The 12,048-nt window shown below is 58.6% G+C and overlaps 1 protein-coding gene across 2 annotated transcripts; it reads left to right on the top strand.

Annotated features, from left to right (window-relative positions):
- Positions 1–3,176: 3,176 nt before the first annotated feature.
- On the top strand, positions 3,177–10,561 carry COMP (cartilage oligomeric matrix protein). 2 transcript variants are annotated; one of them, XM_090288933.1, is made up of 19 exons: positions 3,177–3,280; positions 3,536–3,621; positions 3,959–4,010; positions 4,432–4,601; positions 5,308–5,445; positions 5,717–5,791; positions 5,886–6,044; positions 6,132–6,236; positions 6,354–6,461; positions 6,665–6,824; positions 7,286–7,404; positions 7,570–7,622; positions 7,727–7,908; positions 8,073–8,251; positions 8,377–8,425; positions 8,682–8,878; positions 9,530–9,702; positions 10,154–10,293; positions 10,402–10,561. In XM_090288933.1, exons 1-19 carry the CDS (start codon positions 3,202–3,204, stop codon positions 10,446–10,448), a joined length of 2,271 nt encoding a protein of 756 aa, XP_090145059.1. In that variant the 5' UTR covers positions 3,177–3,201; the 3' UTR covers positions 10,449–10,561. The 2 variants fall into 2 exon arrangements, with proteins under 2 accessions (XP_090145059.1, XP_090145060.1); XM_090288934.1 differs by lacking the exons at positions 8,073–8,251; positions 8,377–8,425.
- Positions 10,562–12,048: the final 1,487 nt, after the last annotated feature.

The raw sequence follows: 12,048 nt of genomic DNA, 5'->3' as shown, positions 1-12,048 counted from the left end.
CCTGTGGATTCACCAGAGGAGGCAGCTGGGCAAGCTGGGGGCGTCCACATGTCTCTTGGCCCAACAGGCCTTTGCCAGGAGGGGCTCTGGGTGCCCCATCACACAGGTCCCAGCCCCTCAGCCTCCTCCTGGCCAGGCTCTCAGAACCACTGCGTCTGGTGTAGTGGGAAGGGGAGCTGGCTGGGGCACTGGCCAAAGTCTCAGGCCAGAAGGTCCCAGCAGTGGAAGATTCACAGCTAATGAGCCTGGGCTAGCATTTCTCGTTTGGATTCTGTCGCCAAGGGCAGGGAGCGGGTGGTGTGAAATCCTTGGGGGTCCTGCCTTCCTCAGTTTTAATCCTGGCTGTGTGACATTGAGGTGTCTCATCTTTTTTCCCAGGAAAATGTGAATAAAAACTCTTTAAGGTATAAGTGATGTAGTGTATAATTCCCTTACTGTATAAGGAGGCTGACACTAGAGCCAGATGCTGCATATAGATTTGCTCATTCAACTCTCTCAACAAGGATCACCCTCATTTTACAGGTGAGGAAACTGAGGCACATACAGGTCAAGCAACTTAGCTAGGTCACACAGCAAGGTTGTGCCTAGCTGAAGTTCAAACTCAGGCCAAATGGTCCCCAAGTATGTCCTAAAGAACAGGGCTAGCAAGGGTTGGTTCGTCGGCAGTCGTCCGTCTCGAGAGACGATGGTGTAGCTTCTTAAGAGTCTATCTGCACCGCCGAGAATGGCTGTGCAGTCCAACTCGGGAGTGACACGGTATCTGTCTCCTCCCGTGTTGAATCGACATCTTGCGATGACGCTGGAGTGTCCTCTCCAGTGAAGCTGAAGCTACAGAGCCTGGGCAGCTGAAGGGTCCAAGGGAAAGATGGAGTCAATACAGCTTGGCTTCAGGTGCGCCGTAGGAGTTGCCGGTGTTGACTACGTCAAACCACCTTAGGGACTCCGGCTCCGGATTTTCTGTCGGGGTTTACTCCCTTAGCCTTTCTCCTGAAGAGGTATGCCGCAAGGCAGCGGAGGTTTTTTGGAGTCAGAGTTTTCCTTCTCTGATGTACCCTGACTGGAAGATCGAACCAGCGACACTTAACTCGCAGGCCGACGCTCAATCCACTGAGCCAAACCAGCCAGGGGAATCGTCGTCGGCAGCCGTCCGTTGGTTACTGTTATCAATAGCAATGATGTTGTGTTAATGATAAGGAATAACAACAATGTTAGCAGGTACTGTCACAAATCACCAAATCCTCTAGCCTTCCCTTTCTACACTGGCCCTCAGGCTCCTGAGGAGCCCCCAGGCTGGGAGGGACAGAACTAAACACAGTCTTCAGGGTCAGGCCATCCCTTCTCTGTCAGGAATCCCCAGCCGCAGGTCACACAAGCACCAGCTCCTGAGTCCTGCCCAAGCAGGTAGGGCTTCCTGGATGAGGAGGCATCAGCTTCAGGACTAGAAGACAAAGGAAGATATTGGAGTGGCAGGGAACAGCAGGTACAAAGGCTGGGAAAGACACCCAGAATGAGGAAGAAGGGGGCACTGCCTAGAAAGTGTATTCCAGGGCTGGTGGGATCCAGGAGACAAGAATGTAAAACCAGAATGCCCGTCTCCGGTCATCTGTTGTCTGATATGCAAACTGGGACATCCTCAGAGACTCTGCCTTTGTCATTCCCTCTGCCTAGAGGGCCCTTCCCCTTGGCTCCCCATGGCCTGAACAAGGCCACGTGTGTGCAAGCCCCAGCCTCGTGCCAATCCTGTGGCAGGGGCTTGGCTTCCATGTGCTCTTGTCCCAGCTGCATGAGGCACACACATGCCTGTCAGCCCTGCTGGAGCCATGGTTTTCCCAAGAACTCCAGCCGGGAGCAGCCCCTAGGTATGCCAGATGCCAAGGAAAACAGGAGGTGAGCTCATGGCCCCGCCACAGGCAGCAGGCAAGGCGGGTGCTTCACTGGAAATGCCAAGGCTGGGGCCAGCTGTTTCCACCCAGCCTCCCCTCCTGGTCCACCCCTCCTCTTCACTCACCCTCTGTGACTCCTCATTGCCCTCAGAAGACACCCTGAGCCCTGCACTGCTTCTCCTGAGCCCCTAAGATCAGTCTGTCCGTCAGGCTCATTTCCGCCTCAGGGGCTTTGAGTATGATGTTTCATTATCTGCAATGATTTTCTGTCATCTCTTTGCCTGGCCTTCTCCTCATATTCCTGGTCCTAGTTCAAGTGTTCCCTTCCCTTCTAGGGAGCCAGCCCAGACTCCCTCTACCCCTAGGTCAGGCACCTCTTTGGAGCTCCCCCATCTCAGTCCTGGCCTCTTTGGATGATTATGTAGCTGCCTCCCACAAACCTGGGCTTCCCAAGAGGGGAAGGCTAAATCTGGAGGCTAAGTCTGGTTTGTTGACCATGTGAACACAGCATCTAGCACAGGGCATGACAGAGTAGATGCTCAATGCCTCACCTGCAAGCTCCACATGCAAGATCCACATGCTTCCCTCTGTCAGAATTGTCTTCACCTTTCCCTCTGCTAATCTGAGTCCTCCCTTTTCTTTAGGTTTCCTTGCCACCTCCTCCAGGAAGCCCCCATTGATTTCTCTGTGGCCTCTGTTTCCCCATATGTATTTTTAAAGATTTTACTTATTTACTTTTAGAGAGAGGGGAGGGGAGTGAGAAAGAGAGGGAGAGAAACATGCAAGAGATACACTGATAGGTTGCCTCTCACAAGACCCCAACTGGGAACCTGGTCCGCAACCCAGGCATGTGCCCTGACTGGGAATCGAACCAGAGGCCTTTTTATTCACAGGCCGGTGCTCAATCCACTGAGCTACAGCAGCCAGGGACATCTTTAGTCACTCCTGACTCCATTTTCCCACGTGTGAGTTGAGCGGGGCTGCCATGGGGTTCACCGTGTTCTCAGCTGTGCCCCAGACTTGACATACACTCAAGAAATAAGTGAATGAGATAGCTGGAGGGTGGTCCCATCTGACACCGCCCCACAGACCCCTGCACTGGCCCCTATGACTCAGTTTCCCCACCAGGGCTCGGTTCAGCCATGCCGGGTGGGGCCTTGAACGCAAAGGCCAGCGCTGGCTGTTTACATTGTGGCTGGACGCTGGGCAGGGCAGTGGTGGGCAGTCCCTGGGGCCGGCGGCGCCACTGGGATAAATAGGCGCCGCGCGCCTCGTGGTCTGCAGAGAGCAAGCCGCGGTCCAGCTCTCAGTAGCCGCCATGGTTCTCTCAGCCGCCTACGTTCTCCTGCTGTCCCTGGGCGCCCTTGGCACGTCGGGTCAAGGCCAGATCCGGCTGGGTAAGCCGCGCCCTCCCCCACGCCGTGACAGTAATGCCCAAACTGACAGGAGGACCCGTGGGAGGCCTAGGGTCGCAGCTTCCTGGGGTTGGAACAGTTCGCGGGGGTTTGCGGAGTGTGGAAGGCAGGCAGCTGGACAGAGGCTCAAGGAATGGGGTAGATGTCCGGGGTCCCTGCGGCGGCAGTGGCGTGAGGAGTGGCGTGGGGGAGAGTCCTCCTGCCCCGACACCCCACCAGTGCCTCCTGTTGGTTCAGGTGCAGACCTGGGCCCACAGATGCTGCGAGAACTGCAGGGGACCAACGCGGCACTGAGGGATGTACTGGAGCTGCTGCGGCAGCAGGTTCGGGCGCGGGTGAAGGGTACAGGAGTGCGGAGGAGGGGAGAGAGGCCTGGAAGTGGGGGTCTGGGAGGTAGGGGCTGCGTGGGTGGGGACAGGAAATGGGGGTCCGGGTAGTGGTGGAGAAGGTCCTCGGTACATGGTAAGGGACCTCCCAGGAATAGGGGGATCCGCTGGAGAGGGTAGGGGTCCTCAAGGGGAGAAGAGAGTCCCAAAGGAGAGGGGCTGGGAGGGTAAGTGGTCTGAAGGGAGTGGGTGGGGGTGTGTGAGAGGGGAGACCCAGGGGAGGAGGATAAGGATGGAGCCCCACTGACCACACACCGTCTCCGCTGCACCGCAGGTCAAGGAGATCACGTTCCTGAAAAACACGGTGATGGAGTGTGACGCGTGCGGTAAGTGGAGCTAAGGAGACAGAGACGAGGCGACGACGGGACAGCAAGAAGCGATGGGGAGTCAGAGACAGAAACCGAGAGTGAAGGAGACAGGGAGGAAGAGCCGAGTAAAAGAACAAGGCTGACAGAGATGGAGAGAGTGGATGAGGGATGGGGGGAGACAAACAGGGACAGGAGACTGAGACGATGGGAAAGGGACACACATAAAGAGGTAGAAGCCGTGCGAGAAGTGCAGGGAGATAGACGCGGAGGGAAAAGCTGAAAACTCAAGAGCACAGGGCAGGAGACTGGCGAGACCCGCGGGCAGCGCGAGCCGTTAGGGGCGGGGTCCTCAGAGGCTCAACCCCCTGTAGGGGCAGGGCGCTGCTAGGCTCCCTCCCTGGGCTTGGTTGGTCCTGACTGTCCAAGCCCGCCCCTGCAGGGATGCAGCAGGCGCAAACCCCCGGCGTGAGCGTGCGGCCTCTACCCCAGTGCGCGCCCGGCTACTGCTTCCCTGGCGTGGCCTGCACGGTGATCGCTAGCGGAGCGCGCTGCGGACCCTGCCCCGCGGGCTTCACTGGCAACGGCTCGCACTGCACTGACATCAACGAGGTGTGTGTGCCCGACCCCACCGCCCGGATGATCCCCCAACTCCCCACTGCCCTCACGATTTCCTCGTCAGCTGGGGGTGCTCACCCGGAGGACCCCTCTCCTTCGAGGGCTCACGTCCAGACGACGCCCGCCCCCCCTCACCGCCGGAGGTCATCCACCCCGACCACGCCCCTCACTACCAGGGACGATCGTCGTCATAACCCCTCCGTTGTCAGTGACGCCAGTCCCGACGACTCTCCTACAGCCGGGAGTGGTCCGCCCCAACGAACCCCCTCATCTCCTAAGCTCGGAAGCCACAACAACCCTTCCACCACAGTGGGAAGCCCGCCCCGACGACCCCACCTCCATCTCCACCGACGGACACGCACGCCGGGACAACTAACCCCCTCTGCTGGGGACGCGTGTCCTCACAATTCCTTTCCCTGTCCATGACCACCCATCCCACGGGAGGTTCCAGGAGCAGCACCCTGCAGGCGCGCCCCTCTCCTCGCCTTATCCCTCCTCTGCCCCCATAAAGGCAAAGTAGCGTTTGACTCCTGGGACAATAGCCTCTGCCCCACGTGACACCCCCTGTCCAAGTTCTTGCTGATGACCCTTGGACTTTCTAACTCCAAGCCCAAGGAACTATAAGACGCAGCTGGGGACAGGATGAGGGCAGGGGAAGAGCCCCGACTCTTCTGACACTCCATGGTTCTTTCCCTCCCAGTGTAACGCCCATCCCTGCTTCCCCCGGGTCCGCTGCATCAACACCAGCCCTGGCTTCCGCTGCGAGTCCTGCCCATCGGGGTATAGCGGTTCCACCCACGAGGGCGTGGGGCTGGCCTTCGCCAAGGCCAACAAGCAGGTAAGGGCCCTGGGGAGCGGCGACAGGAGGAGTCGTAGTGGGGCGGGGGGAGGCATTTTAATTACTAAACTCGTTCTCCAGCCCCTGTCTTGCTCCAGCAAGAGGTGATGGGGACCAGGGTCTAGAGGGAGTCAGTGGGGAAGGGTCCGCGTCAGGGATGGTCAGAGTTTGGGGTGGGATGGAGGGGAGAGGGAGCATGCAGAGGAGACAACGAACCAGGTCCGAGGGTGTCTATATGGGGGCGGTAACCAATGTCCTTCCTCCCACCTAGGTTTGCACGGACATTAATGAGTGTGAGACTGGGCAGCATAACTGCGTTCCCAACTCCGTGTGCGTCAACACCCGGGTAAGGCCCAGGAGGAGAGGAGGATGGAGAGACCGGGCAGCGGGTGGGGTGGAGCGCGAAGTGGCAGTAGCCCGGGTTGACCTCCCGCATGTAGGGCTCCTTCCAGTGCGGCCAGTGCCAGCCTGGCTTCGTGGGCGACCAAGCTTCCGGCTGCCGTCAGCGCGCACAGCGCTCCTGCCCAGACGGCACGCCCAGCACGTGTCATGAGAAGGCCGATTGCATCCTGGAACGCGATGGCTCGCGGTCCTGTGTGGTGAGTGCAGCCGCGCGGGGAGGGGTGTGAGAAGGGGAGGCAGGGGTCAGTGACACCGGAGCATCCACTCACCTCCCCCACCCGCAGTGTGCGATCGGCTGGGCTGGCAACGGGCTTCTCTGTGGCCGAGACACGGACCTGGACAGCTTTCCCGACGAGAAACTGCGCTGCTCAGAGCGCCACTGCCGCAAGGTGGGCGGGGGCAAGGGGTGTGGTCTGTGTGGGGTTAGCGTGATATGGGGGCGTGGCTCACTGTTGGATGGGCGGGGCTACAAGGCCACGCCCCCAACCTATTCTTTTCATCCCTAGGACAACTGCGTGACTGTGCCCAACTCTGGGCAGGAGGACGTAGATCGCGACGGCGTCGGAGACGCCTGTGACCCTGATGCCGACGGGGATGGGGTCCTCAACGAGGAGGTGGGGCCAAGGCGGAGCCTAGGCAAGCTGAGTGGGGCGGGGCTTTGTCGAGGGGCGTGGCCTCAGGCGGACTCGCGGGTCCTGGAGGAATGAGGGTCTTCCTGTAGAGAAGGCAAGGCCTCCGAGGTGGGCTAATCTTGGGTGTGGCCTTTGCTCCACTTTCCTTGACTCCCCCTTCCCCCTAAATTGGTCCTGTCTCCCAGGACAACTGCCCGCTGGTACCGAACCCAGACCAGCGCAATTCAGACAGCGATAAGTGGGGAGATGCCTGCGACAACTGCAGAACCCAAAAGAACGAAGACCAAAAGGACACAGACCAGGACGGCCAAGGCGACGCTTGCGACGAGGACATCGACGGTGACCGTGAGTGCAGTGGGGGCAGGGTGGCTGTGTGGTTCGAGAGGCCTTGAGGGTCGGGGCTCGGCCATGGGCAGGGCTTGGAAGCTGAGGGTTTGAGCTTACCTCTTACCTCGGGCACCTTGAACCATGGACCGTGCTCCAGGGAGCAGAAAAACTACCGCTATGTCTGATGCTGCAGGGAGGAAAAGCAGGACAGAGGCTGGGGTTTAGGGTCAGGGAGGTGCCCTTTTTACACCTGGGGCATAGAAGCTCAGGTGGGTTGCATTCACAGGGCAAGGGGAGGGCCAGTCCCCTCCCGACCATCTACTCATGAAATCTCTATGAGGCTGGGCCCCACCAGGAGTACTTGGGTTTAACTTTGTAGTAATTGGGATCTAGGGGAGTGTAGCTTGCACTTACCCTGCTGAAGTCAGCCTGGCTTCACCTGATCTTGGGGTCCTGTCCGGTTCCCCTGTTTCCTGAAGGGATAAAAAATGTGGTGGACAACTGCCCCAGGGTTCCCAACTCGAACCAGAAGGACAGTGATGGCGATGGTGTAGGAGATGTCTGTGATAACTGTCCCCAGAAGAACAACCCAGACCAGGTGAGGGCAGGTCAGCTGGGTCCCTAGCATGAGCCCCAGGCTGTGTTAACAAGACTGCAGCCCATTCAAAACAGCCTGAGGGGTGTTCCTTTGCTCTGGAACTGGGAGTGGGTTGGAGGCTTCTGAGTTCCTCTGCCCTGATTGTGGACCCTGGCACCCCCCTAGGGGGATGTGGACCATGACTTTGTGGGAGATGCTTGTGACAGCGACCAAGACCAGTAAGGAGGCCTGTGGGATGGGGGTGGGGGTTCAGGTTGGGTGGCCCCTTACTGGGCCCCCTCTGGGCATCTCATTGTCTCTCTGCCCCACCCACCCACTCTAGGGACGGGGATGGGCACCAGGACTCTAGGGACAACTGCCCCACAGTGCCCAACAGCACCCAGCAGGACTCAGACCGTGATGGACAGGGTGATGCCTGTGATGACGATGATGACAACGATGGGGTCCCTGACAGTCGTGACAACTGCCGTCTGGTGCCCAACCCAGGCCAGGCAGACTCAGATCGTAAGGCAGGGGTGGGGCCTGTGGTGGGGACAGGATGTGCGGAGCCACTGGGGTGGGTTTTGGAGTGGGCATGGTGGGGCCAGTGTAAGGTGTGAGCAGGACTAGGCATGGAGTGGGCACCTGGCACTGACCTCACCACCCCAGGATCTCCCACCACCTCTCAGGGGATGGCGTAGGTGATGCATGCCAGGGTGACTTCGATGCCGACAAGGTGGTGGACAAGATTGATGTGTGTCCGGAGAATGCCGAGGTCACCCTCACTGATTTTCGAGCCTTCCAGACCGTGGTGCTGGACCCCGAGGGCGATGCACAAATAGACCCCAACTGGGTGGTGCTCAACCAGGTGGGGGCAGGGCCCAGCAGAAGGTGGGGGGAATTCAGGACCCTCACTTAGGGTCCTAACCTAAGGGCTGGAAAGCTGAGGGCCCCATGGCCAGCCTGAGGCCCTTCTCCCTTTGACCCCATTAGGGAATGGAGATCGTGCAGACGATGAACAGTGACCCTGGCCTGGCTGTGGGTGAGGCATGGAGAAGGGAAAAGCTCTGCAGGGAGCTGCTCAGGGACAGGGCCAGAGTGACGGTGGGGTGAGGCCAGATTGGGTCTGGGCTGGGGTAGGGTAGCTAAAGGCAGGTTGAGGGTTCAGGGTCATGGCTGTGTCTAAAATTTTAGGGGGTGGGCCTATTGAGGGGGAAATCTGGGCCCAGGCACAAGCTGGACTCTGGAGGGGGTGGTTCTGTGGCATCCAGGACCCCACTGGTCTCCTACCTCCCCAGGTTACACGGCTTTTAATGGTGTGGACTTTGAAGGCACATTCCATGTGAACACTGCCACAGATGATGACTACGCTGGCTTCATTTTTGGCTACCAGGACAGTTCAAGCTTCTATGTGGTCATGTGGAAGCAGATGGAGCAGACTTACTGGCAGGCCAACCCTTTCCGTGCTGTGGCTGAACCTGGCATCCAGCTCAAGGTGTGTGTATTGGGGAGTGTGTGGTGGTACGGGGTACCTGGCATCTAGATCCATGCCCTCTAAAGACCTCCAAAGTCTTCAGTCTTTCAGCACCATTCTATAGACCTCAAATTCACCCTACCCACTTCCAGCTCTCCTCTGGACTCTTACAGGCCCCAAGTCCTCCCAGGTCCTCCCACAGGCCCTCAAATCCGTGCCCAGTGTCCCCCAATCATCTTTTGGGCCCTGAAACCCTTTCACAGGGCCCTAAGCTTTTCCTCAGGTTCCAAATCCTTTTGCAGACCCCCTAGACTAACTATGTTGCATTAACTTCCCAGCACGTTTCCCAAATCCTCTAGACCTGTTTATCCCAGACACCCAAAACTTTCTACAGGTCACTAAATCCTCCTGCAGATCCCCAAAGTTTCCCAGACTCCAAACCTATTTACAGACTCCCAAATCCTCCCATGAGACCCCAGAGTGCTGCTGCCCCCCATGACCCACCCAGAAATCTCCATGTGGAGCTCAAGAAGGCCTCCTTGTGGATTTCTCATCCAGGTTCCCCAAGTCCCCCATCATTCCTCCATGATCTGAAGCAACCACCAGGGTTCTGGGGGGCTCCAGTGGCCAGTTCGGTCCCTGACCCTGTGCCCCCATCTCTGGGCATGTCAGGCTGTGAAGTCCTCCACGGGTCCTGGGGAGCACCTGCGGAATGCGCTGTGGCACACAGGGGACACAGCATCACAGGTGCGGCTGCTGTGGAAGGACCCCCGCAACGTGGGCTGGAAGGACAAGACATCCTACCGCTGGTTCCTGCAGCACCGGCCTCAAGTGGGCTACATCAGGTGGGGACCCTGCTCAGGCCAAGGGACTGAGACCCCACTCCACCCTGGCTCTCAGAAGAGAGGTTCTGAGGGCCTTAGTCCTCTCATTTGTAAAACAGGAACAATGTGGGCAGCTAGCATTAACTGTGACTGGCCCCAGGGCACAACACCCCTCCTAAGACCCAGCATACAGCAGGGCCTCAGCTAGGTAAGGTCTCACCTACTTCCCATTTCTCAATCCCTACTCTGTGCAGAAAGTCCAGGTGCTCTGCTTAGTTAGCACCTACTGTGTGCAGAACCCTGGATAGCTATTCTCTCACAGAAAAACAGGCACAGGTCAGGAGACCTACCTGGCCTGAGTATGGGCCAGACATGAGGGACCCGTGGCCCCCCTCAGAGAGAGGAGGGGGTCCATCTTTCAGGGAAGGATTCTGAAACTCAGAGGGACTTTACTATCCCCTGCCCCTCACAGAGTACGGTTCTATGAGGGCCCTGAGCTGGTGGCTGACAGCAACGTGGTCTTGGACACAACCATGCGGGGAGGCCGCCTAGGTGTCTTTTGCTTCTCCCAGGAGAACATCATCTGGGCCAACCTGCGCTACCGCTGTAATGGTGAGAGGGAGCAAGGAGAGGGGATGAGGGGAAGGCCCATCAGGGAGTGCGGAGCCTGCCCTGCTGGCCTCACCCTTTGTCACCCACGTGCCTTTTCTCCCTCCACAGACACCATCCCAGAGGACTATGAGGCCCAGCAGCTACTGCAGGCCTAGAGACGGTGACCTGCCATTAGACAATGGGTACCCTCAGGGCTGAAGCACCAAGGGGCAGCCAGCTTAGGGGTGGGGGAGATCAGAGAGGACAAAATAAAGTGTGTTTGGCAGGATTGTGGCTATAGTCTCTGCTTTGGGGAGATGGTGAGGTCTGGTCTCAGAGAGTGGGGCCTGCGGCTAACTCCCCTCCCAACTGACTAGGAGTGTTCAGTCCTGATTCAGGAGGCCCCAGGCCTGCTGCTGCAGCCCACTCACCCCTGGAGTGTCTGCTCCAGTTCCTAAGGGGTGGGTTGCTCCTCCTCCAAAACACAGGTCCAAGTAGCTGGCTGGTAGGGGCAGGTGGTGAGGGGTGCAGGTCTGCATGTCCATATTCATATGTGTGTATGTGTGGCTCCCGCCAGGTATACCTGTGACACCCATGTTCCACCTCTGGGGTGGAGAAAAGGGGTAGGAAAAAAGGGGAGGAGGCAGAGACGAAAACACTGAGTTTTTATTAGGTTTCATTACAAAGGATGCAAAGGTACAAAGACAAAAGCGTCCACGCCAGAGGACAGGCAGGGGCCGGCTGAGTGCACCCTGAGCCGCCCGCCCCAACCCGCCACAGGCACCCACACGCACGGCCCATGGGACATCCACAGCAGAGTGTACATGCTGGGGGGGCAGAGCCAGCCTGGCGACAGAGGGACACAGGTGGGGTAGGGCTCAGACCATGGGTTTGCATATATTAGAAGTACTGCCCAGCCCCTTGTGGGCAGTTTCCTGGGGGGGCAGGTGGGGGGCAATGGACCTGGGCTGCCAGAGCCCTCCTTCCTGAAGCCTCGTGGAGGTGGCTATGGCAGTGTCCCCTTGTCTCATTGGGCAAGAGGTCTGAAGTGACAGGCTAGGATGGGCTGAGCATCAATTGCCCCCAAATTCCAGAATCCTGTAAGATGGAGGCAACACTCCTCCCCCTCCCCGAAACACATGCCACATGTCCCTGGCTCCTTGGGATGGGGTGTTGGGGACTGGTCAGGAGTGTGGAAGGCAGAAGGAGCTATCTGCAGCCAGCATCACCCTGCCCTCTAACCCCTGCACCTCACTCTGATTGGGAGGGGCCCTGAGACCCATGGGTCTGAGCCAGTGACAGGAGGTAAACTTAGGCCTGGGTCACAAGGGTCTTGTTTCTGCTCTCCGTGCCCGCAGAGTAGCCCAGTGTCCAGCCCTGGGGGTGCAGGTCATGCTACCTCCCTCTTCTGGGGAGTGGCCAGTTGCCTGTGGCATGAAGAGGGTAATGAGGAGCCTGAGCCCCACTCAGCCAATACCCCTGAAGGAATGTCACAGGGGCCCCAAGTCACATATATACTGTGAAACCCCCCAGGAGGTGGGGGCTCAGGGTCCAAAGAGAATGGGGGCAGAAACACTCAGCTGCCTACTTACTCCAGGCAAGCCTGCCAGGGTGGGTGAGGCACTGAGTCCTTCCCCAGCTCTGCAGGCCACATGGGGAGGGCTCAGGTAGCCACAGACCCCCTCGCCTGGAATGTCACCTGCAGGAGTAATGGGCCAGTACCAGGGTGCCTAGTACCCTTGGTCTTGTGGCCCCCGCACCTTAGTCCTACACTGG

This window comes from Furipterus horrens, unplaced genomic scaffold, assembly GCF_987537825.1.
Source record: "Furipterus horrens unplaced genomic scaffold, mFurHor1.1.pri manual_scaffold_10, whole genome shotgun sequence".
Lineage (NCBI taxonomy): Eukaryota > Metazoa > Chordata > Mammalia > Chiroptera > Furipteridae > Furipterus > Furipterus horrens.
This window is presented reverse-complemented; position numbering and strand designations above follow the sequence as displayed.

Excerpts from the sequence above, each read along its gene's own strand:
- COMP (XM_090288933.1), top strand. The coding sequence starts at position 3,202 with ATGGTTCTCTCAGCCGCCTACGTTCTCCTGCTGTCCCTGGGCGCCCTT. Across the intron at positions 7,623-7,726 it reads TGTGACAGCGACCAAGACCA|GGACGGGGATGGGCACCAGG; the intron begins GTAAGGAGGCCT and ends CACCCACTCTAG. Across the intron at positions 7,909-8,072 it reads AGGCCAGGCAGACTCAGATC|GGGATGGCGTAGGTGATGCA; the intron begins GTAAGGCAGGGG and ends ACCACCTCTCAG.